At 37.6% G+C, this 27,059-nt stretch overlaps 1 protein-coding gene across 1 annotated transcript; it reads left to right on the top strand.

The window, feature by feature from the left end:
• The first annotated feature begins 16,295 nt into the window (after positions 1 to 16,295).
• Positions 16,296 to 25,702, top strand: LOC114275741 (uncharacterized). The gene is made up of 8 exons (XM_028217741.2): positions 16,296 to 16,955; positions 20,652 to 20,689; positions 21,366 to 21,437; positions 21,582 to 21,665; positions 21,753 to 21,787; positions 23,761 to 23,846; positions 25,252 to 25,317; positions 25,412 to 25,702. Exons 1-8 carry the CDS (start codon positions 16,889 to 16,891, stop codon positions 25,444 to 25,446), a joined length of 483 nt encoding a protein of 160 aa, XP_028073542.2. The 5' UTR covers positions 16,296 to 16,888; the 3' UTR covers positions 25,447 to 25,702.
• Positions 25,703 to 27,059: the final 1,357 nt, after the last annotated feature.

Here is a 27,059-nt window from a genome sequence, read left to right as displayed (position 1 = left end):
GAGACCTCAGCTCCAAGGTGAGAGTGTTTGGTTTAGGGTTGATGTGCAAAAGTGTAGAGAAACTAGACTTTAAGGCACAAAATAACAATAGAGAGAGGAAATTCTAGAGAGAAAGAGATTTTTTGTCTTCAAATTTTTCTAACCCTCAAACATACAAGAGAGGGGTTCTATATATAGAAAACACAAATTCCCCTCACAAAGATCAAGCCACAAACGTTTTGGAAGATGCATCAATCTGTGCAAACAGCTGACACAAAATATCAAAAAATATCTGCTAGAACACTAATGGCCAACTGGCCATCAGTGATGGCCGGCCAGGCACATCAATGGCCGACAGGCCAAAAGCCATGGCCGGCAGCCTTCAAGGATGGCCGGCAAGCCATCAACATCCTCATTCTGAAAAGACTTAAGCATGTTCCAAAGACGAGGCAAAAAGGATGCAGGGTTTGGAAAACTCAAACCTGTGGCGTTCTGCCACGGACTTCAAGCGTTCGATGAGCAATCAAACTCGCCATCGAATGTACCTGCAAGATCATCCAAGTCTTAAAGGGCCATAAAAAATAGGGTGTCTACTATGTACAGTTCATTCAGAGGAGTTCCAGGTCAAATCATTCATGCCCTTCAAATCGCATCCTTTTACTCTTCCCCCTCTCGCGTGAGACGTATTAGGATTGCTTCGGCTAAAAACATTCGGGTGCATCCCAGTGTTCACACCACCCCCTTCGGTTAAAAACATTCGGGTGCATCCCAGTGTTCACACCACCCCCTTCGGTTAAAAACATTCGTGTGCGTCCTATACACCACCTCCTTCAGTTAAAAACATTTAGGTGCGTCCCGATGTTCACACCACTCCTTCGGTTAAAAACATTCAGGTGCGTCTCGGTGGTCACACCACTCCTTTAGTTAAAAACATTCAGGTGCGTCCCGGTGTTCACACCACCTTCTTCGGTTAAAAACATTCGGGTGTGCCCCAGTGTTCACACCAAGCCCCCTTCAGTTCAAAACATTCGAGTGTGTCCTAGTGTTCACACCAACCCGCTTCGATTAAAAACATTTAGGTGCGTCCTGGTGTTCATACCACCCCCTTCGGTTAAAAACATTCGGGTGCATCCCGGTGTTCACACCACTCCTTCGGTTAAAAACATTCGGGTGCGTCCCGGTGTTCACACCACCTCCTTCGATTAAAAACATTCAGGTGTGTCCCGGTGTTCACACCACTTCCTTCGATTAAAAACATTCGAGTGCGTCCCGGTGTTCACACCACCCCCTCCTCCTGTCGCTTTGAATCGGTTAGAAACATTCGGGTACGTCCGGTGTTCACACCATCCATTTTCTACTTCCACGTGCAACGCGTTAGAATCTCGGTTGAGCCCTCAGGTGTGCCCGATGATTACGTTGCCCTTTTACTTTCATGCGCGTTGTGTAGTTAAGCCTGCATATTTTCTTACATCCTTTCTGCATGAAATGTGGTTTGGGTTTATGTTTCTCACGCATGGCGTGTGGTTTTCTTTTCGTGATTGGAATTGCTGTGCCTTGTTTCAGTTTGTTTAACTGTGGCATTTCTTTGCATAGCATTTGCATTTAAATGTTTCAGTGTACAGCCTTATTGCATGATCATAAGTAATGTTCTTTCATCATGCATATCATTTGCATTTTTTTCCAGAACTACGCTGGTTTAATTCCTTGTAAAGGGATACGTAGCAGCCTGCGGGCGCAACCATTTATTTTTGTGTTGATTGTTTGTCCAATTCTTACGGCCTTGCCAAAAATGGGTCGTCTCTGGGCTTTGACATTCACTCATGTCATTTCATGACTTCGAGTTCTGTCAAAGAGGGGCAACTGTAGACACCCCATTTTTTTACGACTTTTCAAGACTTAGATATTTTTGCAGGTACATCCAGTGATGAGTCTGTTTGCTCACCAAACGCTCGAAATTATTAGTGGAATGCCACAGGTTTAAGCCTTTCAAACCTTACCTTCATTTTCTCTCATTTTTGAACCATGTCTTGGTCTTTCTCTCCTACAGTCTATAGTGGCCTGCCGGCCATCTATGGAGGCTGCCGACCAGCACTTCCTGGCTACTGGCCATTGATGTGCCTTACCGGCCATCAATGATGCCTTGTCGGCCATCACTGATGGCCGGCCGACCACCAATGTTTTCTGCAGATATTTTATGGTAGCTATGCCACCTATTTGCACAGATACTTGCATCTGTCCACACGTGGATGGTTGGATCTCCTTGTATAGAATTCATGTTTTCTATATATAGGGACCCCCTCTCATGTTTTGAGGTTAGAAGATTTCAAACTCAAAATTTTCTCTCTCTCTCTTGCAATTTTCTGCACACTTGCCTAGTTATACCACTCTTTTGTATACACATCCTTAACCAAAATTGATCACCTTTGAGCTGAGGTCTCTTAAGGTCTTGTTGGAGCTCTTGAAGGTGGTTTTGACTTATATTTGTGCCTAAAGTTATGCTTGGCTTAAAGAGGTATAACATTTGTCTTTTAACTTGTTTTAGTATACTTGTTTCTCTATCTTTTCCCACTGTTTTTGGGCCATTTTTGAGCTATAAAAATCTCTGTTTTAATAGGCTGAAATTGGTGTTTTGAGTCATTTAAGGTTAGGGGGGTGTCTCACCCTTCTTTATTTCTTGTTTCTAAGGCTTTCGCACCTTTGTTTCCCATTTTTAAACCAACTTTTTTTGGTCTTTTAACCATTGAATTTCTGAGTATTTTCAGTGACAAAAAACATGTTTTGAAGTCCAAAACTGGAGGGGTTAGCCTTCCCTCCTTGTGTCTTGTTTGCAAGCCTAGTTCATTCTATATGTTAGCATGTTTTTCTAGCTTTTTGTAGCTATATTTCAGCATGTTTTTGCCTTTGTTTTAGACTGTTTTAGCTCTATTTTGGCCTATTTGGGTCAATAAAGTCTTGTTTTGCATGGTTGTAGTGTAAAGGTCCTCACAAGGATGGTGTTTTAGGCCATTAGACACCCCTTGTTTGAGTTGATTGCATGTTTTGGTGTTGTTTTGCACTTCATATCAACACCTAAAGCTCTGCAACCTCCCTCATTTCTTCACTCTTTATTTGCTTTGAGGGTTGTTTCAAACTTGAGATTCTTTAAGCTTGAGATTGAGGTCCATACTTAATGGTTTAATCCTCTTTTGAGGATTCATTACCAACGGTATGAAACTTCTCTCATGCCTTAAACCACTCCTTGGTTGGCACTTCTTTCACTTTAGAAAACTCTCACCAATGGACTTAATTGACTAAGTAATGGTTGGTAATTAAAATGAGTAAATAAAAGTGGCAAGTGAAATTGAGCAAGATAATAACTTGTGTGTTGTGTGTTCAATCGGACATTAATTGAACACAAAGAAAATTGGGACATTTCATATTCAAAGTGATGAAATGTGTCAAGTTTCCTAGGTCTCCATTGCCCTTGATCATGCATGATAGTCTGATGGTTCTTAAGTGCCTTGTTTTGCATTTATTGAGCTTACACATCTTGAATCACAAGCCATCATGCAATGAAATTGCTTGGATTGGTGGTTTGTGGCTTAAGTTAACAACTCGGATTTATTCATGAAAAGGAGGAGTGAATTGTGCAAACAATCCTTGGAAATAACCTCTTTTTTCTTTGTTTGTGCTCTGTTGCAGCATGATGATCTAGTGCATTAGTGGCCGGTAGGCCACCATTGATCGCCGCCAAGTGGCCGACAGTGCACCGCAGATGGCCGGCAGACTCTACCAGAGGCCGGCTGGCCACTCGTGCAAACCTCAGTAGAATGTTGGTAAGGTGGAGAAAAATGGTTCTGGAAGTGTTCAAGTCTGCAAACAAAGGCTTTCGAGAGCAAAACGAAGGTCTTTTCGGGTGGTATTCGAGCATGCGCATTTTTCATTTCCCGAGACAGAGTAGTGGCAACGTAGTTATAGACTTTAATTACTTAGTTTACATTTGTGTTGTAATTTAATTAGTTATCTTACTAGTTAGTTCATTCAAGTGTTGTAATAATTAGTTAATTAGTTTAGCTATTTATTTCATCTTGGTTTGTAATAAGTAGCTTAATTAGCTTAGCCCTAATTAGTTGCTAGTTAGCTTAGTTATTCATTCGGACTTTCCTTTGTGAGAGAAAAATGTTGTAATAATGTGTATGTCTTCAAACCCCACGTCTTTCTCCCTTTTACTTAACCGCTTTTGATGATTTTTTAAGAGCATCACGTTTCAATTAACATACCTTATGCTTGCATCCATTCATTTGTCTTGCATGCACTGAGGCTCAGCACATCATTCAAACTGCATTATCGTTTCAATAATTCTTTCAATACATTTTCAAACTGCATGTTATTTAATTGAATCATGTGCCATATTAGTAGCCGAGCCTATTGATTACCTTCTTTGCATGTGTTGCATTAGTCATCTTGTATAGTTAGGAATCATGCATATCTTTTCTAACTCATATTTTCTTAGCTTGGAGTACTAGGTGAGTTTTTTAACGCTTTAGCATACTTGCATGAGTGTGAATGATTGCCATGACTAGCATGCTTGCCATGAGACTAAATGCTTACTTGTTAAAATGTTTGAATGCCTGTGGATGAAGGCTTGTTGCTTGAATTGGAACGATTCAACAAATGTAAGTTTTAAGCCCACTATGTCTAGTGGCAAATTCACTGCTTTAAGCGCATTTTGTTTAGTGGCAAATTTGCAAACTTTAAGACCACCTGAGGTGGCAAATTCAAACCTTTTTCGCAAAACAAACAATGAAATTGAATTATTCCAACTTGAGCAAACTAGTCTATACTTGTATGCGTACATCACATAGTAATACTAGTTTAATAACCGGAACAAGAACACATAATGTACATAAAAAATCATATCATGATTAGTAGAGGTAGATCTTTGATCGGGCGAACAGAGGTGCTCAATTCATGACCTTCCCCTCTCGTACCAAAGTTCCCGAGCCGAGGCAACTTTGGTGATGACGGATACATGGCCTTTGGCACGGGTCATGGGTTTCCTAAATTTTCCCAAAAATAACATATTCAGGTGGCGACTCTGTATCTAGCAAAGCAGTCTAATTTTGGCATTTTTTATTCAAAATCAATTTTTCAAAATGATTTGTTGGATTTGGACTCTTTGGTGTTTATCAATTTCACATTGCACTTGTGAGATTAGATTCAGAACCACGGGAGTCCGAACTATAGGGCCTTCTTTAGAGCTTCTGAAAGGAGGGGCAAAAAAGCCGAGCTACAATGCTGATCTTATGGTAGAGACTGAGATTGATGCTGCCACAGCAGGCGCAGAGGAGCCAAATGTACCTCTTTGGACTATACGTGACCACCTTCGCCGCTTTGAGCAGTCCCTGACTCAGCAGTTGGTTCACTTGGATGCTCATCTAGATGCTTTCGATGGTCGACTTGGCCATATTGAGCAGTCAGCTACAGAGACCACTCTACAGCTAGATCAGATTCTTTCTTTGCTTCAGTTGCAGCCGCCTTTTCCACCACCGGCTGATCCTTGATTGTGATCCTTCTTAGGCAGTTTTGTTTTTTAACTGTTTGTCTCTCGGCCAAAAAATGGGAGAATTTTTGGGTCACCTATACATTGTTTCATTTGGTTTAGAACTGCTACAGTTGGATTTTTGATTTTTCGTATCTCATATACATTGTTTCATTTGGTTTAGAACTGCTAGAACTGCTACAGTTGGCTATTTTGTTTCTGTCATATCTATTGCTTTTTATTATCTTATTGAGTTCCACAGTTTTGGTTTTTGTGATATGTTGATCGTTGTTTCACATGTGGATGGTTCTAAATTGTTCAAAATGTTTCTCAATCAAATATAGGTTGGATCTTTTGTTTGTGTTAATTAGTGTGTCTAGTGCTTGTGTTTGTTAGGAAAAAATGTTAGAATAGTTTTGTTTGAGAATTGACAAAGGGGGAGATTGTTAGGTCCCTACTTGTTGCCAATTTCGTGAACAAACTTAGTTTAATTGAGTTGTAATTTTTCCTGGTTTTTTTCTTGTCCCGCTCGGGCGGGCAAAGATGCGCTCGAGCGGAGTTTGCACCTCCTCAGTAGTTTTGGCTTGTCTATAAAAATACTGAGAGGCATGTTTTTGCGCTCGAGAGTGAGTTTCAATGCTCAAGTGTGGACCGGTTTTATCGCACGCATTTTAGTGACTCTGCTCGAGCGGCAAGTCCTGCGCTCGAGCGGGGTACGCGGCCCCTGTTTTCTATATATTTGTGTTTAAGTTCATTTTTAGGTTTAATGCTTCTAGATCTGTTTTGGGAGCTCTAGGTTTTCTTTTGGGGCTATTTTGCTAGTTTTCCTTTGATGTTTGCCTGAATATTAAACTCACATGGTTTGATAATTCACATCAAAGGGTTGTTTGAGTGATTATCTTCAAGAGTGTTCTTTTTCGGTGGAATTCGGAGATTCAAGCGTGAAGTGTTCGAAGGTGTTTGAAGCTATGCGAGGTCGTTGAGTCGACGTGGATGTTGTGGAATCAACATCAATCTAATCAATTCTGAGACGAAGGTTGCGGTGGAAGACATACAAATCGTTGAAGACAAATTGTCAGAGTTTGGGTAATTTATTTGGGTATTTTATATTCTTTCTTTTCTTCATAGTGGATTAATTTGTAGTGTTTCGCCCTTGGTTTTTTAATCACAATTAGAGGTGCTCCAATAGTGATTTTTTCCATGTAAAAAATCATTTGTGTCAATTTATTGTTTTTGAAACAACAATCTAAATCACTTTGTACGTGCTTGGTTATGTAGATTGTTAGTTTTAATTGTTTGGAAATTGATACAATTAAATCTTGATCTAATGAAGAATCACTTAGGTTTTTCAGTGTAGTAGAGCATAATGCACAAATTTCAATTAGGAGATACAAGGTTCCAAATTTTATTTATTATTTTTTTTTTCCAGATATCTTGTTGTTACCTTTAGGGGGTTGTGATATAGTTTTAGGGGTCCAATGGCTTTCAACTTTGGGACCGGTTGTGTAGGATTTCAATCATTTGCAAATTGAGTTTATGCCAGATGGCAAGTGACAAATTCTGAAGGGATCTACAAATGAAGGGGTTAAAGTGGTTTCTAAGAAGCATACGGGTCGGCTTTTACACAAATTCGGACAAGGCATAGTAGCTCAACTATGTAGCGTTACCACCACTTTCATTTAATACAGTCTGAGGTAAGGCAATTTCAGACTTATTGCATGAATTTTCTGATATTTTTGCTAAACCCACTGATCTGCCTCCACAAAGGACACATGACCATAAAATATCTCTTTTACCTGATGCTTAACCCACTATTGTTAAACCATATAGATATTTCTATATCCAAATGAATGAGATTGAGAAAATTGTAAAGGAGTTGTTGGTGGTTGGTACCATCCTATCAAGCATCAGTCCATTTTCTTCCCCAGTGTTCTTAGTAAAAAAAAAAAGACAACACTTGGCGAATATGTGTTGATTATTGGGCTTTAAACAAGGTGACCATTAAAGACGAATTTTCGACACCGCTAATTGATGAACTCTTAGATGAATTATGCGGTGATAGATGTTTCTCTAAATTGGACTTGCAGGCTAGGTATCATCATATTAGAGTTTACTCACCGAATGTCCCCAAAACTGCATTTCGAACTCATGAGGGCCATTATGAGTTTTTAGTTATGCCATTCGGACTCATTAATGCACCTTCTACATTTCAAAGTCTCATGAATGAAATCTTCAAGTATTATTTGCACAAATATGTGTTGGTATTCTTTGATGATATTCTCATTTACAGTCACGATTTGAAGAGTCACCTGGCACATTTATGGACCGTGTTGAATGTTTTAAGGACATATAGGTTGTTTATTAAACAATCCAAATACGCTTTTGGTCAATTACAAATTGAGTATTTGGTCCATGTCATCTCTGCCCAAGGCATGGTAACAGATCCCATTAAAGTGGAATGCATGCTAAGCTGGCCACGACCAATGAACCTTAAGGCTTTGCAAGGGTTCTTAGGGCTAACAGGTTACTATAAGTGATTTGTCAAAGACTATGGAAAGATAGGTCAGCCTCTTACGATCTTACTAAAAAAAAGATGCTTTTCAGTGGACTGCAGTAACCGAAGAAGCCTTTATTGGGTTGAAAAAGGCCAGGACTCAAACACTTGTTTTGGCCCTACTTGATTATTCAAAAGAATTTGTAGTGGAATGTGATGCATCAGGTATAGGAATTGGCGTTGTGTTAATGCATGGGGGTCATCGTATTGCTTACATAAGTAAAGCCTTGTCTTCAAAAACTTTGGGTCTTTCTACCTATGAGAAGGAACTGTTGGTGTAAGATTTCTGAACGAAACTGTATATTAGATTGAATTGAACAAAGAATACATACATCACTCGCTTATATAGAACACTAAATCCTAATCCTAAACAAATACATCACTAGTATAGTGTTCTATTAGATATAGAACACTAACACTAATTCCTAATCCTAAAAGGAAAAATGAAAATGGAGAACAGTGTTCTCACACCCCCGCTCAAACTCAAGGTTTTTTAGTAGAAAATACTGACAGTTTGTCAAGAAAAAATCGAAACTGAGCAGTGATGTGAACCTTGGTGAAGAAATTAGCAAGTTGCGGATTCGAAGAAACAAAAGGAAGCGAGATAACGCCAGACTGTAGATGCTGACGGATGAAATGACAATCAACCTTAATATGCTTTGTTCGTTCATGAAAGACAGTGTTTATGAGCAATTTGAATAGCACTTCGGTTGTCACAATAGAGAGAGGTCAGTGAAGACTAAGGGACACCCAAGTCAGATAAGAGACCATAAAATCAGACAATTTCATCAGTAGCATGAGCCATAGCACGATACTCAGTTTCAGTAGTAGAACAGGCAACAACAGTTTGTTTCTTACTTTTCCAAGAAATCAGGAAATCGCCAAGAAACATACAGAAACCTAAAGTAGATTTACAATCATTAACATCACCAGCCCAATCAACATCAGCATAGGCTACCAAATCTAACGAAGAAGTAGAAGAGAATAGCAAGCCCTGAAAGATAGCACTGCGAAGATAATGAAGAATCTGAAGCAAAGCAGTCCAATGTGTAGAGCGAGGAGCAGAAACAAACTGACTAACCACATGGATAACATAAGCAAGATCAGGGCAAATAACTGTCAGATAGACTAAACAACCCACAAGCTCACGATATAACGTAGGATCATCCAGAGGAACACCATCAATAGTGTTAAGCTTCACATTAAGCTCAATGGGGGTATCAGAAAGCTTAGTGTCAGTAAGTCCGGCACGATGGATAATCTCGTTGGCATACTTAGCTTGGGATAGAAAGTAACCCTTGGGAGAAGAAGCCACCTCAATACCAAGAAAATACCGCAATGGTCCCAGATCCTTCATTTCAAAGGTGCGGAAGAGATGCTGCTTGACGTCAGAGATAGCAGAAGAGTTAGAGCTAGTGATGATCACATCATCCACATATAGTAAGAGAGCAACAAAACCAGCCGAGGTATGTCTCAGAAATAAAACAGAGTCGTAAGCAGAAGGATGAAACCCAAGCTTGGTAACAGTAGTCTGAAAGCGATCATACCAAGCACAAGGAGACTGCTTCAAACCATACAGAGCATGCCGAAGATGACAAACTTGGCCAGATGAATGGTGAAGACCAAGGGAAAGGATGCATGTAAACCTCCTAGATAAGATGGCCATTAAGAAAAGCATTCTTAATATCCATCTGATGAAGAGGCCAAGAACGAATAGCAGCGACAGAGATCAAAGTACGGACAATAGTCATCTTGGCAACAGGAGCAAACGTCTCCTCATAATCAATACCATATTCCTAGGAGAAACCTTTAGCAACCAGACGAGCTTTGTAGCACTCAAGAAACCATCAGAATGAGTCTTAACTTTGTAGACCCATTTGCAACTAACCAGATTCTTACCAGCAGGCAAAGAAACCAACTCCCATGTACTAATTTTCTGTATAGCAAACAACTCATCCTCCATAGCTTGAACCCAATGAGGATCCTGATAGGCTTCCTTATAAGATTGAGGTTCTACAAAAGAGTGAATAGTAAACAAAAAAGTATGATAGGAAATAGAAAAACATGTATTAGACAAACCCAACCTGTTTGGAGGATAACGCGCTCGAGTAGGATATCGGTGTTCAGCAGGATCAATGTCGTCAGAAGCAGGAGCAGCAGCAGGGGCAGAGACAACAAATTGATGAGGAGCCTTGCGACAAGAATAAACTAATAACGGATGAGGAGAAGTAGCGAGAGGGGAAGCAGGAAGAGAGGATGGAACAAGCTTAAAAGGAACAGTGGAGATGTATTCATCAGACGAGACCTCAGAAGAAAATGGGTCAATGTGAACCAAATCCTCTTTGAAAACTGGAGCAGTGAGAGAAGGAAGCTAAAAGTAAGACAAACGTTCGAGAAAGGCAACATGACGAGAGATAGGATCGTAACAACGGTAGCCTTTCTGAGGACAAAACAAGCAGACTCAAAGATACACAAGAGGGAATAATTGGGAGGTTGGGAATACAGAACCTCATAAGGGGATCGACCAGAGAGTAAGGGAGTCGGCATGCGATTCAAGAGGAAAGCAGCGGTAAGAACTGCCTCACCCCAGAATGGTGCTAGAACAGAGGCAAAGAGAAGAAGAGATCAAGCTGTCTCAAGGAGATGACAATGTTTATGCTCAGCACGACTATTTTGGGCAGGGGTATCAGTACAGGAGGTTTGGTGAATGGTGCCCAATTTGGCTAAATACTCATAAAATTCAATTTTAAAGTATTCCCCACCCAAGTCAGACCGGAGTATCTTAATTGTGGCCCCAAACTGTGCAGTGATCATAGACTGAAAGGTACGATATATCTGGTAGAAGTCAAATTTATGTGTCATAAGATAAACCCAGGTATAGCGGGTACAATCATCAACAAGGGACACATAATACGCAGAACCCCCTTTAGTGAGAACATGAGAAGATCCCCAGATATCAGTATGTACAAAGGAAAAAGGGGAAGTAGAATTAGAAGTATTGTTATTAAAAGGTAAAGCTATCATTTTAGCAAGTTTACACCCGCGACACTCATTAATTTGACTAGGAGAAACTTTACCTAACAAGCCTGACTGAGCTAAAGACCGCAAGTGGTCAACGGACAAATGACCTAAGCGAGAATGCCGTAAATAAAACTGACTCGATTGAGAATCTAGCTGAAAAGATGAAAGTGCAACGGGGGAGGTAGACTGAGGAAGATGCATGCTTTCCACCACATAGAGATCTCCAACTCTACGGCCGGTTCCAATCTGCTTCTTGGATACCCGATCCTGCACACAACAAATAGAAGAAGAAAAGATAACATCAAAACTGAAAGCATGAAGCTGACTGATAGAAAGCAAGCTAATAGACAGTTGAAGAACATAAAGAACAAAGGGAATAGTAACAGTAGACATAGCAGAGGGTAAAATAGACCCAATAAATAAGGCAAACATACCAGTCCCATTAGCAGTATTGATAGTAATGGGAAAGGGAGGGGTGATGAGAGGCACCAGAATCAAAGAGCTAGACAGAGGAAGGAATACCTGAAGAGGACCCAAGCAAACCTGAATGAAGAGAGGTAAGAGCGGAGGCAGATGGAGATGGCTAAGAGGTGGAGAGGATATGCTGAAGTTGTGCAACCTGAGCACTCAAAGTAGCCAAGTTAGGATCGGGAGCCGGAGTAGATATAGTGTAAGTGGCAGGAGGGCGGAAAGTACCCGAAGTAGGACTGCGGAACTGTGTCTAGGAAGATGGAGTAGACTGACGTCCCTTCTTGGGATAGTTGTTCTTCCAATTACCCTTCTGATGACAGAAAGCACACTCATTTGGCCCTAATGGTCCTTTTTTGGGTTTCGTAGTGGCTTGAGGCTAATAAAGAGGTGGGGTCGATAACAAGGGAGGCTTGGCAGGAGCCAAGAAGACAAAAGGAGGCAGAGTCTGACTGGCCGTCTTAAGATGGGTTTCCTCGGAGAGAAGCTCAAGAACAATAGCATCCACAGAAGGAAAAAGAGATCGGTGAAGGATGCCACCTTTGATAGCCTCATACTGAGGGGATAGAGCCGTTAAGAGCTGTACTAAACGACCCTGCTCCCGAAACTCAATATAAGCGTCCAGTATCTTGAGACTAGGTGGTTCCATAAGAGCTAACTAATCCCAGAGACCGGTTATCTCAATATAGAAGTCTTGAATAGTTTGATCCCGCTGACGAGCACTCTAAATAGTTGTTTCCGACTCATATCGCTTGGTAAAGTCGGACTGCTGATAAACACCTAGTAAATAATCCCACACTTCTTTGGCGGCAGTATTGTACTTGGAAAACATCATTCCAATATGGTCATCCATAGAATTATGAAACCAGGTCAGAACTTGGGCATTATCACAATCCCAAGTGTCATAGGAAGGCAAATACCCTTCCGCCTTCGAGTTCGATGGACGAGGAACAGAACCAGAAACATAGCCCCATTTTTTTTGACCAAGATGAAAATTCTTCATGACACTGGCCCAATAGGTATAATTGCCACCAGTGAGTTTACATTTGATGGCTTGGATTTTAGTATCTGGCATTGTAATAAAACAAAGTTTGTAATAAACAAACAAGTATGGGCCTTGACTGCAATATTCCTTGGAATAGGGTTTTAAATAGAAATACCCAAGTTGAAGCACAGAGATCGCGAAACAGAGAGAGAGAGAGAGAGAGAGAGAGAGAGGAGAGAGAGAGAGAGACTGAAGTTGAGATCGATCTTCAGACGGAGCTCGTGGAGATCTCAAACAGAGATCGCGAAGCACAGAAGTAGATGAACTAGATTTAACCAGAGAGCTGAAGTAGATGGCTACGAATCAAATCAAGCAGAGATCGCAAGAAAGAGAGGGCCTTCGTGAGACAATCCAGACGAACCAGAGAGGGCTAGGGTTTCAAACCTTCGCGAGTCTAGAGAGAGAAAATTCACGACTCCAATGGTGATATGCAAAACAACTAGGGTTTCGAACCTAGCTCTGATACTATGTAAGATTTCTGAACGAAAACTGTATATTAGATTGAATTGAACAAAGAATACATACATCACTCACTTATATAGAACACTAAATCCTTATCCTAAACAAATACATCACTAATATAGTGTTCTATTAGATATAGAACACTAGCACTAATTCTTAATCCTAAAAGGAAAAGGAAAAGGAAAACGGAGAACAATGTTCTCACAGTTGACAGTTGTTTTTTCTGTTAATCATTAGAGACACTACTTACTAGGTCGGCATTTCAAGATTTGAACTGATCACCATAGCTTCTAATATCTACTAGAGCAGAAGATTTCTACTTTGATGCAGTAGAAATGGTTAACTAAGTAGTTGGGTTATAATTACGAAATTTTGTATCACAGTGGTGTGAGTAATAAGGTTGCTAATGCATTATCTCTCGTGGACGTCATAGGGGATACTTTGGCTGCTATTTTGGTAGTAATTTCTAACTGGTTGCAGCAACTAAAGTAGGTTTGGGCAACTTATTCTTCAGTAGTAGATATCATTCAGCTACTTGAACGCACACCTGATGCGTGTCCTGGGTATGTTTGGCAAGGAGGTGTTCTCATTTATAAGGGTTGGTTAATGGTTGGCTCTTCGGCGGTTTTGAAAGACCAAATTTTAAGGGAAGTGCATTGTAGTCCAGAAGGGGACATTCTGGCTGAGAACGGACATATTCTTGCCTTAAAAGATCTTTCTATTGGGAATGAATGAGTTGCGATCTTCACCAATTTATTTCTGAATGTGACATTTGTTACGATGTAAACCTAAAAATGTGGCCTCACCTGAGTTATTACAACCTTTGCCTATTCTTGAGTAGGCATGTTTTGATGTTTTAATGGATTTCATTGAAGTTTTGCCACATTTGTTTGGCGAAAATGCCATGTTTGTGGTGGTGGACAAATTTAGTGAATATGCCCATTTCTTGCCCATTGCACATCCTTATACTGCTGCTGACATTGCGTGAGTTTATTTGGATAATGTGTTTAAACTCCATGGATTGCCTTCTAATATAGTTTTTGATAGGTATCCTGTCTTCACCAGTCAATTTTGGAAAGAGTTTTTTAAGTTGCACAACGTTATACTTCGTTACAACATATCATCCTCAAACGGATGGTCAACCTGAATTGCTTAATCGATGTTTGGAAGTTTTTTTGCGATATATGATAGGTATTAAGCCTAAGTTGTGGTCTAAGTGGCTTTCCTTGGCTGAATGGTGGTATAACACCACTTATCATTCCTTCACTCACGTTACCCCATATCAAATTGTGTATGGGAAACCCCTCCATCCATTTTGCAACATGTTCCTGGCTCTTCTAAAGTGGCTGCTATGGATTAATGGAACAATGATTAGGATGCCGTGCTTGGGTCCTTAAAGGACCATTTGTCTGATGCTCAACATTGGATGAAACAGCTAGCTGATGGCCACCAAACTGAAAAGGGAATTTCTAGTGGGAGATTAGGTTTATCTCAAATTGCAACCATATTCGTCGAAATTTCAAGCTTGCCCATAAGCTTTATGGTCCATTTCGGGTGGTGGAAAAAGTTTCCCACATTTCAACCTTGAGGTCAAGGTTTGTCTGAAGGAGAAGGGGAATTACAGGTGGAAAAAACTTTGGAACTGAGCATGTGATCAAGACTAGCAGCAACAAAATTAATTAGAGTTATTATAGGTAGGGGTGGGCGCGGGTCGGTTGCGGCCACGGAACCTCCAATCCGCCATTCGTCTGCCAGATTGGCGGATTGGAGAAAATCAATCCGTGTTCGTCCGCCAATCCGGCGGATGTCGATTGAGCGAATTGGCAGTTTGGCGAATGGATGCGAATCGGTTTGGCAGTTTAAAATTTTATAAATTCTCAACATAATTCAACTTGTGCACTTCCTCAAAAAAAGAAGAAGAAAGTATTACAGTTAATGACTTAAAAAAATATTACAATCACTGCATGCTTCATCCAAAGCCAAAAAGTTTGAAACTTTAGAATATCACAATCACTGCATGTCTCATCCATATACTACAATCACAACATGCCACATCCACATAAAGTATTACAATCTGTGATTCTTAAAATATAAAAACAATTCAAATCACCAAAACCATGAACAGAGCAATAGTAGAGATTGTATATCTCTGCATTGTTACATCTATATCTGTTTTTGAAAACAAAAACCAATCAGCATATAACATATTTTCTATTTATTAGTTTTAGAGATAGATTTAAAAACCAAAAGATATAGATAAATAATACGTGTATTTTTTTCAATTCAAAAAATATATTCAAGTTGAAAACTTTTTTTCAACAGAATATTTAAACTCTTTTTTAATTGAAAACACAAACAGAATATTTAAACAAACTGAAAACACAAAGTCTTATAAATTACTAAGGGTGTTCGCGGTTTGGCGGTTCGGTTGCGGCCAAAAGAATCTCAAATCCGCCATCTGTCCGCTAGATTGGCGGATTAGAGAAAATCAATCCGTAACCGTCCGCTCGTCATCACGCAACCGTCCAAAATGCAGCGGATCGGTTGGGTTGGGTTAGTTTTGGCGGATCGGTATATCCGCTGCTCACCCCTAATTATAGGGTCTGTTAAGACAGTGTTATATTGGAGCAATTAGTTTCTTAGAAGTAGTTTAGCGTTGTTTGGGGTACTTTAAAAAAGTAAAAAAGTTATTATTCTATTTAAGTCACATCACCTCTCTACCACATCACTTCAAATCCAACTTATACCCAACTCATATTTCACAAAAAGTCAAAAAGTATATTTATTTAGATTATCTCAAACCACCCCTTAGTATGGGTAATAGGAGAAAGTATAAACTATGTTAGAATTGTATTAGAATGGGGGAATTTTTGTATGGAACATTTCTTCATATTGCCGATCTAATTCTACCATTTATCTCTTTCTAGTTCTCTCTTTTCTTTCTACTACTATTTTCTCTATTTTCTTTTAAGTCAATTTCTTAAATTGTATCAAGACAAAAAAACTAAAATAATTTATAAAATAAAATATTACATTCTAAATATCATTCAATCATTTTTTCTCTCATAATTATCCATTCAACTACAAAAATATTCATAAATCATTTCACATATTTTTTTTTTCATCTTATAAAATAATGAAATAGTCAAAAAAATTAGCAAAAATAATCAACATTCCAAACAACAGCTTAGCATAGATAAAATAGATATCCTATAGGAGCACTCCACGAGACGAGATTATTTCTCAATCGTTACCCTTCTTTACTATTATTGCTTGCGATCAGCAAAACAGCTCTATTACGGTTTCGTTTCCAATATCTTTCGTCAAAAAGAAATGAAAGAAATCTTAATTTGTCCTATTTTAGAGTATGTGTGATTTACCTCTAATGTGTAAAAATAATTATATAATTTCTTTATAATTTGTAAATTAAAATGTAACGTGAAGCTCGTTAACGATTTAATGAAAAAAATTAAAATATTCTTATATTTTTATTATTTATTTAAAGATGACGTACATTTTAACCTCTTATATTTTATATTTATTTTTTAAAATTTTAAAACAAATATATAACCCTCCTCTATCGTGTATTTCACATTTATTATTAAATTGAACGGAATATTAACGGAGCAGTTCAAACTACAAATACAACTGGCATGTGATATTTTTCCAAACCACAGAAGTTTTGCCCATAGAAATAAGCACAAAAGAAAAAAAAGAAAAATACCCGGTTCTTCTTCATTCTTCAGACACTTTGAGCCCTAACACAGACTCTCTCTCTCTCTCTCTCTCTCTCTTGCTGATCGGTGATAGATAGCGTCGATAAGCACACACAGAGAGGATGGGGAGAGGAAAGTTCAAGGGCAAGCCAACTGGTCGACGCCAGTTCTCCACACCCGAAGAGATGAGTATGCCTCTCTCTCTCTCTCTCTCTCTCTCTCATTCGTATTTGTGTGCATGGTTTGTTTTTCGATTCGTTTCATTGCTAGATCTGGATTGGTTAAATTTGTGGTGTTTATGTAGATTAGTGGGACTAATTTCATGGTTGTACTTTTTTATTTTATTTTATTTTTGTGTGGTTATCTAATCACAAAAAATCTAGGTTTAGAAAATATCACAAAAAATCTAGAAGGTGGAACACAAAAAATCTAGAAGGTGGTTATTTTAATGGCTCAATTGTGTTTCATGGTTGCGCTAGATTAGTGGGACTAATTTGTGGTGTTTAGTTTGTGTTTCATGGTTGAATTTGCTGATTTTGATTTTTGTTTTCTGTTTTAATTACTGCAAAAGTAGATTTTGGTGGTGAATGTTGAGGCAATTATCTATAACAATTGAAATCTTAAAGTGAGGGATTGGAAGGATGTTGATGTGTTTGATTATCAAGCGCTTTGTTGCATGGGTCATTGCTTTAATATAACATAGACTGAACAAGTATTTATTATTTTATTTTTGGGACAATTTGGTATTTAATTTAGGCATGGAACACAAAAAATCTAGCGCAACTTATCTAATCATATCACTATTTTTTAATGATATGTAGTACATTGACTTATGTATATACAACCAATAAAGACTATAAAGACAGTGGAGTTCACATCAAATGAAACTCTGAATACCATGCATGGCAACCAACCAATTTTCCTTAACCCGATCAGGCATTAATATTATTATTTGATAACTACAAGGTGGATAGCCAAAATGCTTATTGGTACCCATGACTGTCACACAGTGCCAAGGGAGGTGTTTTTGCCTTATCCTTTTCTTTATAGAGTGCTTGGTGGTCAGTAGAAAACTGCAACAATGCTAGAGACAGAATATTAGATTTGGGATCAGTTGGCATACATAAATCTAGGAAAAATGGCTCACAATACTACATTTGAAGCTTCCATCTATATGTGATTGGAAAAGAAAATGCCAGACTTGATGCCTCAATTCCTTCCTCATCTCGTAATTAGATGGCTTACTGAAGAGTTCCCTTTCTCAGCAAATAGTGAGGAGCAGGGAGCAGCACTCTTTCTCTTGATGTTCTCTGCGTGACTCACCACATGTGCGCTGGTCTCTTAAGAAGGTATCAATCCTTGAACTGGCCATCCCATCCAATCACATGATAATGAAAAGAAAAAAAAATGCAGTGCACCGGATTCTTGGTGCTCCTTATGTAATGACATGCCTCACCAAAAAACCGGAATTTCTTAATAACTTATTCTAATCTGGGTGTCTTTAATTGGTTTTCCATGCAAAACCCACAATCCAAAAATACCATCTAACTTGGAGTAGAGCATAGTCTTCATGTTGACTAGCAAATTGATATAAATGACTAACATGTGTATGTACAAAATTGCTGACATAGTTGAAGAGAACTATAATGACAAATTAGAGGAACAAAAAAGAATTTCTTTTCCCCAGTTGTATCTATGTAGATTTGTACTTGCTAGTTGTTTGAGTTCTTTATAATATGTACATTTTTCTTTAGGTTGAAATTCTCTCTCCCCCTCTCTCTGAATTTGTGTGTGTGTGTGGTTACCTAAGAAGTACAAACAGTTCAAAGATGGTGGCACATTGTCTGACAATCAGTTGGACTCTTTTTGACATGTGTTGCACACTTGTCCAAAAGTGTCTTATTATGTTTCTTTTTATACTTTTAGACCCAGATGCACATTAGACATTTTGGGGACACACGTGTCCATCACTTAAGCACACATAAAATTAACTAGTAGCAAGTGCACACGCAATATATGTAGTTTAGGAATGAAGAAGATGAATAGTTAACATTTTGAGGATTTGAATAAGTTTTTTCACAGAGGCAGTTTTAAAACTGTCGTGGCCATTTTTAGAAAAGAAAAACATGTGACATCTACACCAAGTCTGGTGTAGGCTTTATATAATTATAGATTGTAGCGAGTATAGATTATAATTTTGAATAAAATAACTTATGAAACAATGATGAAAAAAAAAAAATCTAGATTTATAGCAATTAATGTTTTGTTGCTTTTTAAATTTTTGAATGGTATATTCATATACAATGAAGCACGGGTACTCCATTTTTGGTGTCGTACGGGTACCGGGTACGTACCAGGTACGGGTACACGTACCGGTACAGCTGCACGTGTGCCGGGTACGGCCAAAGGGGGTCCGGTACGTTTGGTACATTTGGGTACGGCATGGGTACGCCGTGGGTATGTTTCGGGTACGCCGGGCAAAAAATCAAATTGCAAAGAAATTCAGGGTACCGAAGCAATTTTTTTATGCTCTTTATTAAAAAAAATAAAAAATAGAGCGTTATTTTGTAATATTAAAAATATATACAAACCTGGTATATCGGGGCATCATAATCTTCAATCTCAGTTCTTCCTTCGAATCCTCATCCCTGCCAGCGAGTTCCTTGAGAGCAAGATGGAGAAAGCTAACTAAGGGCTTAGGGGTCTCGGAGGGTTTGGAGTGAAAGATTTCGAGGGTGAGAAGGGAGTCGTGGAAAGGGAGGGAAAGGGGGAAGACGAAGTGCTCGTTCCAGACGGGGCGGGTGGAGCCAAAGTCGTCGGACTTGGTGGCCAGACGGCGATCTGAATCCACCTAGAAGATCGCGTAGGGCTTCAGATCGTCAGACTTCTTGCAATTTCTGCTGGTGGGTTGGTTTAGAGAGAGAGAGAGAGAGAGAATGGTTCGGTGCTGCAATTGTCTTCGTTGGAAGGGGAAACTGGTGCTGCAATTCTCTTTCTTTTATTTACACCCCCTCTCTCTCTCTCTCTCTCTCTCTCTCTGTCTATACAATATTATATAATTATACACTGACTTATCCTTTTGAATACACTGAGTCAGCACCACACACTGACTTATAATCCTATAATCCTTATAATCCTATGAATATGTGTATTTTTATTTTTCTTTCCTTTTATAACAAATTAGTGTCACTGACTTATCCATTTGAAGGGGAAAAAAAATTATAAAAAAAGTAATAATAATTTAGAATTTTATTTTAATAATAAATCAAACTTTTAACTTTTAATTATTTTAATTTTAATTTTTAATTTTTAAAATGATATTAGTTATGACCATTTTTGTAGTCCTCTTTTTAGTTTTGATATTAAATTTTAATTTGTAGGTTAGATCTTTAACCACAATTATAAAAATAAAAATAAAAATAAAAGTTATCGGCGTACCGCAGCTGTACCCGTATCATACTTTTTTTTGAATTTTGACGTATCGACGTACCTGTACTCGCACCCGTACCGTACTCGTACCCGCACCCGTGCTTCATAGTTCATATATATGATATATAATAAATATTTGAAATTATATTATATATTTTGTGTGCGCACCCATGCGGTGGCCTACATTTTTGTTTTGAAAATTGGCTTGTCTGTATTGTGTCATGTGTCCCTGTTCGTGCTTCTTAGGTGGTTATAGGAAATGGGTTAATTTGGTTTTGGTTTGGTTTAATTTTACTTTATTTTTATTATTTGTTCTTCTTTTTTGGTGGTGGTGGTGGTGGTTATTGTCTAAGATTCAGAGTGTTGACAACACTTGTGACAATAGCTAGAGTTAAGTATTGACTGACATTTCATTTGTTTTGTTTTTTTTTTTTGTTATGACTTGAATGATTGCAGTTGCTGGTACGTCTGCTCGTCCTCGTACATTTAAACAGGTAGATCTCTTGGCCTTAATTTCTTGCACATGCAATCATTTGTAATTATTGGCGTCTCATTGAAACTAAATTGATTTTTTTGTCTTTTTTTACATAGCATGTGAAAATGGAAATCCGTCATAACTAAGTGGGTTCACTTTGGAAATTAGCCATTTTTGTTAAAATGACCAGGGAAACTTAGCATGGTGTTTCAAAAAGCCCAAAGATATTCTGGCTACTATAATTTCTGATGTGTGGATATGGACAGAATGCTAGATCTTGACATTGAAATGTGGCGTGGGACACGGCAATTCTCCAAAATCAACATGAGATCATGAGTGTTTATAGTCTATTTTTGTATATGTATGTTATTTATTTTTAAAGTGTGTTTGTGCATGTAGAGGGGGCATAGGAATTTGGCCAGTGACTCTATAACTACACGATCGGTGAATGAAAAGGCATTACACCTTTTGAATTATGAAAGTGGAAAAAGGAGTCATGTTGACTGGTCTACCGCATGGCCAATGTGCATTACAAGAATTGTCCTTCATGTGATAGCTCACAGTTTTAGTAGTTAATTGTGGTTTTTGGTGGTCATTGACGTTAACTTTTTGCTTTGTAGTTCTAGGACACTGAGTGCATTGGGATCCTATGTTTCATCCATAGTTATTTTGTTTAATTTATTTGATGTTGTTAGGTAGAAGCTGAAGAGAACGAAGAGGAGAGATCTGAAGAAGAATCAGAAGAGGAGTCCGATGAAGAACCTGAAGTGCGTAAATTTGGACACACTTCTCTATAAAATACTTACTTTTATTTTAGATTGCGTTTATAATTGGATTTTGTCTTCCTTGCTTTGTGGAATGACTAGTCTGTTTAAATCAGCTTGCCTTTTTCTTGCAAATATTGTTAACAGAAGCGCAAAGGCAACCAAGGTATTATTGAGATTGAGAACCCTAATTTGGTGAAGCCGAAGACCTTGAAAGCTAAAGATGTTGATGTAAGATGTACAATGTATAAGTGGTTGTAAAAGTAATTAAGTTATTTGGTAAAAATACTAAGTATGTGATCTTATGTTTTTTTGCAGATTGAGAAAACGACTGAACTCTCAAGACGCGAGAGGTTCGTTTAATCCTTGTCTACTTAGTTAAACAAGGTTTTTAATTAAATAAATCATCTAGAAAACTTCCCCCCCTTCTCTTTCTCTATCTTCCTATGTTTAAGTAGGCAAAGCATATAGAGTAGTAAAATTGAAACAAAGGTATGGGAAGATTGTAATTGTCTTGGCATCTGATTATCAAAAATATTATTTCTATTATCTCTGCATATGATTTAATTTTCTATCTCACATCATCACTTGTTGGGTTAAGGGTTGTTAATGTCTCTAGTTCTCAACCTTTTCTTTTTACTTATATCAGCTGGTTATGATTTTTTTTTCCTTTGTTAACTGTAGTCTCCTACTTTTACATTTATTAGGGGGAAAAAAGAAGAAGGTATTCTTCACTTTTTTTCTGCAGTTTGGCTGCAATCTATCCCATCCTGGCAAATTATCAGCATTGCCTTTTATTTTCTCACTACTCATATACCTTAAAATTGTTCTGTTTCAACTAGTGTCAAATCAAAGCTATTCGTGGTTCCACCCCAACTTGAGCATCTGCTTGAGTAACTCATTATGGTAACCACATAAATGACAAATCTTTACATCTATTGTTAGGAGGCCTATGAGTCTATGACTAAGAGTGTAAATCTTATGATCAAGTTGCATGACAGGACGCAAATGCATAGGTTCATTAGTAGAAAATTTAGATGCAGTAGCTGGATGTAATTTGTGCTAGGGCTTTTTAGAAGAGCTGAAAACCCCTTTTAGATAAACATAGAAGTTTCGTCAAAGAGGGGGTATTGATTGGTGTAGTGGTAAATGCTTGAGTTCCCGTGTATGAAAATATGGTTTTGAATTGAAAAATGTAGTCCCTGCCCACAAATATTACAGAGGTTAGGTTTGTAGCCACTCTTAGTCCTTCCCTATGCCCTTAATTTGTAGGAGTCCCATTAGGTAATGTCCTTTAAGGATAATATTGGAATGAATTGGAATAGTACATTGCCATGTCAACTGCCTTTTACCATTTAACAGCCATTAAAAAGATTCTCGATTGTTGGTTTTGTTTAGAGTTTCATTGCCATGGCCAACTGCGCCTTGGTCTCTCTTTTAGTGAGAGAGGATTGTTCTTTCTGCTTGTCTTATTCAGTTTCTGGGGGAGTTGTATAATAGTTTTCAAATTGAAAGAGGTCAATTTGAGTGGCTTACATAACCAAACTGTTTCTTCAACAGTTGAGGGTAGAGGTTGGAAGAGAAAAGTAAGGTTTTCTATTTGTCATATTGATTTAGGGAGTGGGGGCTAAACAGGGTTTGGTTTGGTTGGGGTTCTGATCAAAATTTGGCTTCTACTAAATCTTTTTTATTTTGTATATAGTAGGGCACCGAAACAAACCATTCAAAGCATGTAATCAAGCCAAACTGTTGTGTTTTGAGATGGTTTGATTGAGGCAGTTTAGTCGGTTAGTCTATGAATGACAAATACAATTACGTAGATTCATACACAAATTGTAGAGAAATAGGATAACCCAACACCGGCCGACTATAGCCGTAGCCAGCGAAAATTGATTTCATTACTAGTTTGAGCTCATCACACCCATCAACTACACACTCCCAATGCACAATGAATTTGGGTAGAACTAGTTACAGAAGATGCTCATGTTGTATCCCATTGTTGTGGTTGTGAGCCCAATGGGCGAAATCCATCTGCTAGAGACTGCAGAAAGTTACTAAAAGGGTGGTCAATATAATTATGCCAAACTTTTGGGGCTAACTGTATTTTTCTCAAATCTCACAGGAGGTGAGTGTAATTTACCCTAAATTATTAGACCTCTGAACTTTTTCTTTTATACTCATTCTCAAAAGTATGAAAGTAAACTGCTCATATCCCATCAAAATAACACAGTAATTTTGGATTGCATGGCTGCCATGTATATGACCTTTTGACTTTTTGGTTTTGTGTCTTTTATATATATATATATTTTTTTTTTTTTGTTCACAGAGAAGAGATAGAGAAACAGAAAGCTCATGAAAGATACATGAGGATGCAAGAACAAGGGAAAACAGAACAGGCAAGGAAAGATTTAGGTATGGCATTATTAATAATTCAATCTTATGTTACCCCTAGTTGCATATTGGATTTTCTGCTTAGCTTATATTATGGTTTTGCATGTTATCTATTTCATGAAAAGTTTGTACACAGGCAGGAGCATCTTGTTAACCCTTATTATTTATTTTTAAATTAATTGATTAGTACACTTGTTTGAGATTTCAACATTGATGATTAATTGCTTTTATATGTTTTACTTTTAGTATGCAGTTAACCCTACAGTTTGAGGTAAATTTCGTACATTAGGAGCCGTAGATATCTCATTGAAGTTTTGGTTGTACTTGAACAATTAGTCAGCTATTTTTTAACTGGTAGGTTGATTGACAGCTATCCAGAAATGGGGATAAGGCTGCGTATATCTTGCTCTCTCCACACCTTGCTTTAGCGAGAGCTTCATGCATTGGGTCACCATTTTTTAAGGTTGATTGATCCCCTGTTCTGCTTGAAAGGCAGGAAACTGGTCACAGATTTGGTAAATGAAAATAAAGAGGATGTAGTTTGTGAGTGGGGAAGTTTGAGGTTAGTTTTGTGAGTAAAAAGTAGCACAGAACATTGGGGCATGTATATGTTAGGTTTACTCCGTCAATCATTTAAGGAGCTTTGGATTGGAGATCCTTTTAATAAGAATACTATTGTGCTGGAGCTTTGGAACCCAACGTAGCAGTTTGTTGAACAAGTTGAAATTTGAGGACCTAATATTCATTTGGTCATAAGGATTTGGCAACTATGAGATACTAGTATTTGTGTTAGATTTTAAGAAGTCTAAAATTTCGTTTGGATGCTTGTGAGGTCTAGTTCCAAAAGAGTTTGACCACTGCTTATTTAGCATGGCATCTTGTGAGATTGTGAAGCCTAAGATTTATAAGCCTAACATTTTGTGTTTGTGATGCTGGTGGTGATTGAAAAGGGTAAAAGTTTAAAGGCTGGCTCTACCATCTGATATATAGGAAAAAGTTGTGTCAGGACCGTGGTTAGGAGACAAGGTATTGTGGGCTTGATATTGTGTTAAATGTTAGGTGCCTCTCTTGATTGGTAGCTTGGGTGTTGGACACTTGTTGACTAGTCACCCGCTTCTCTTGATTGGAGACTTGCTAAAAAGTTTATGTATGTTGCCCAGGAAATATACGAAAGTATAGGAGCTTGCACATTTTTCCTTGAGGTATTTGTAGTACAGTTTTATGAAGATATTATTGGAATCATGGAGTTTCATAAATCAATAGAGAAACAGCACATATGCCTACTATATACATTTCTTTTTCTATCCTTTTTGAACTTTTTTCTTCTGATATGAGACAACATTTGATTTTTTTCCATTCAAAAATTTTCAATTTCGTCAATACTCCCGTACATTCCAACATCATATTCTTGACTCTGGTTTTGTAGAGCGATTGGCTCTTATACGACAGCAAAGGGCAGAGGCTGCCAAAAAAAGAGACGAAGAAAAAGCTGGTAATGTTCAGAGATTGGTGCACTGACTGCTTTGCCTTTAGTTTATCGGCATTTTATGATAATGAAATTGATGTGTGAATTTTACTTGTTGCAGCCAAAGAACAAAAGAAGGTTGAAGCTCGCAAATAATCATGATGGCTGCAAAGAAATTTGTGTGAAAACTCCTTATGGTAGGACAAAAATATTTGCTCTTCTAGTTGTTTTTTACAAACAAGGAACCATTATTATGCCCATGCTGCCAATTGTGAAAACTATTTTCCCCTACTTTTGTCCCAATATTAGACCATGTATTGTCTTTTATAGAAATAGAATTCAAAATACTTATGAAGTTTTTACCTTATCTATTCTATTATATAAAGCAAAGGCTTGACTTGGTGTTTATGTCTTTTTTTTTTAATTCCTAAATATCCCTTGTAACTACCTCTGTATAACTACCTCTATATACCCACAAGAGCAGTTATGGACAAATGTATAATATACAGAGAGATTCACTACTGCCATGATCATTTTGATTGCACATGTCGTGTGCTTACCCTTGTAGTAGATAAAGCAAAAGGGTCTTTGTAATGAAGAGCCTTCTAGGTGCTCCAAAACTTCAATACTAAAATTGTTGATTTTATAAAAAAAAATTGTTGATTTTTTTCTAATTTATAAAAGAAGATTAAAAAAACTATTGGCTAATCTATTTAGTAAATTATTTAAAATTAATAATTATTCCTTAATTTATGATTTTCAAAAAGCATTATTTATGGCTTTTAAAAAGGAAATATTCAAGTTAATACTTTCTCAGACCTATTCTCTCCGATCCAAAAACCCTAGCCGTTACCATACATATCTTATGAAGAGCATGAAAAGCTCTTGGAGAGAAGACGCATGATCTACAGTGTCCATGGTGTGTTCCCCTTGCTCTCCTTTGCCATTCACTCCATAGATAAATGTGTACACAGATTATATTTTATGTAAGTACATCTGATTTAAAATGTGCATTTTCTATGTTTTTTATATGCAAGTTTCCATCGATGTGCAGAGTGATTTTTATGTAAGTTGGTGTATTTATGTGTATATCTATATAATAAAGCATAATAGTTTTTGAAAATATTTCTCTAACACGGTTAGAACAGTTGAGATTAACTCATCTATGTAATTGATGGTTGGATTTATTTGGATCAAAATAAATTTCTCGATCAAAGTAACTTCTTAGCATCTTTCTCCCATCATTAATGTCCCATATCTCTCCTTCTCAGAGCACGTTTTATTGGGCCCATTCTAAAGAATATTTTAATGATCCGAATTGTTCACTTTTTAAAGTATATTGAGTATAAGTTGATTGGACATCAATTACTCTTTTTCTGGCCACAAGACTAGATAGAGTTGATTGCTTTTATGGAAAAGCCAATGTTTGCATGGTTAGAAATGGTTCGATTTTGAAGTAAACTAAGACAAATTATTGGAATTAAACCAAACTAAATCAAGAAAATGTAGTTTACGATTTTTATAAATCTTGTCATCATTCATAACATGATCATAACTTGTTCAAACATCAATCAATATGTCATAATTTTACAAACAAAATTGTTTAAAATTAATTCTATCATTTTACAAGAACATACTTTAAAGGGTTAATAATTTATTAAAACATATGGGATATTAATAATGTATTCAAATGCCTACAATAAATAACAAATGATATGTGTATATATTATATTTGTATGGTACAATTTGGTTCAAATCGGAATTATAAC

The sequence above is a fragment of the Camellia sinensis genome, chromosome 9, assembly GCF_055761805.1.
Source record: "Camellia sinensis isolate YWXY chromosome 9, ASM5576180v1, whole genome shotgun sequence".
Lineage (NCBI taxonomy): Eukaryota > Viridiplantae > Streptophyta > Magnoliopsida > Ericales > Theaceae > Camellia > Camellia sinensis.
This window is presented reverse-complemented; position numbering and strand designations above follow the sequence as displayed.

Bases quoted from the DNA above. Each gene is read 5' to 3' on its own strand.
- LOC114275741 (XM_028217741.2), top strand. From the start codon at position 16,889: ATGGGGAGAGGAAAGTTCAAGGGCAAGCCAACTGGTCGACGCCAGTTC. The intron at 20,690-21,365 runs GTAGATCTCTTG...TGATGTTGTTAG, and splicing joins GTCCTCGTACATTTAAACAG to GTAGAAGCTGAAGAGAACGA. The intron at 23,847-25,251 runs GTATGGCATTAT...CTGGTTTTGTAG, and splicing joins ACAGGCAAGGAAAGATTTAG to AGCGATTGGCTCTTATACGA.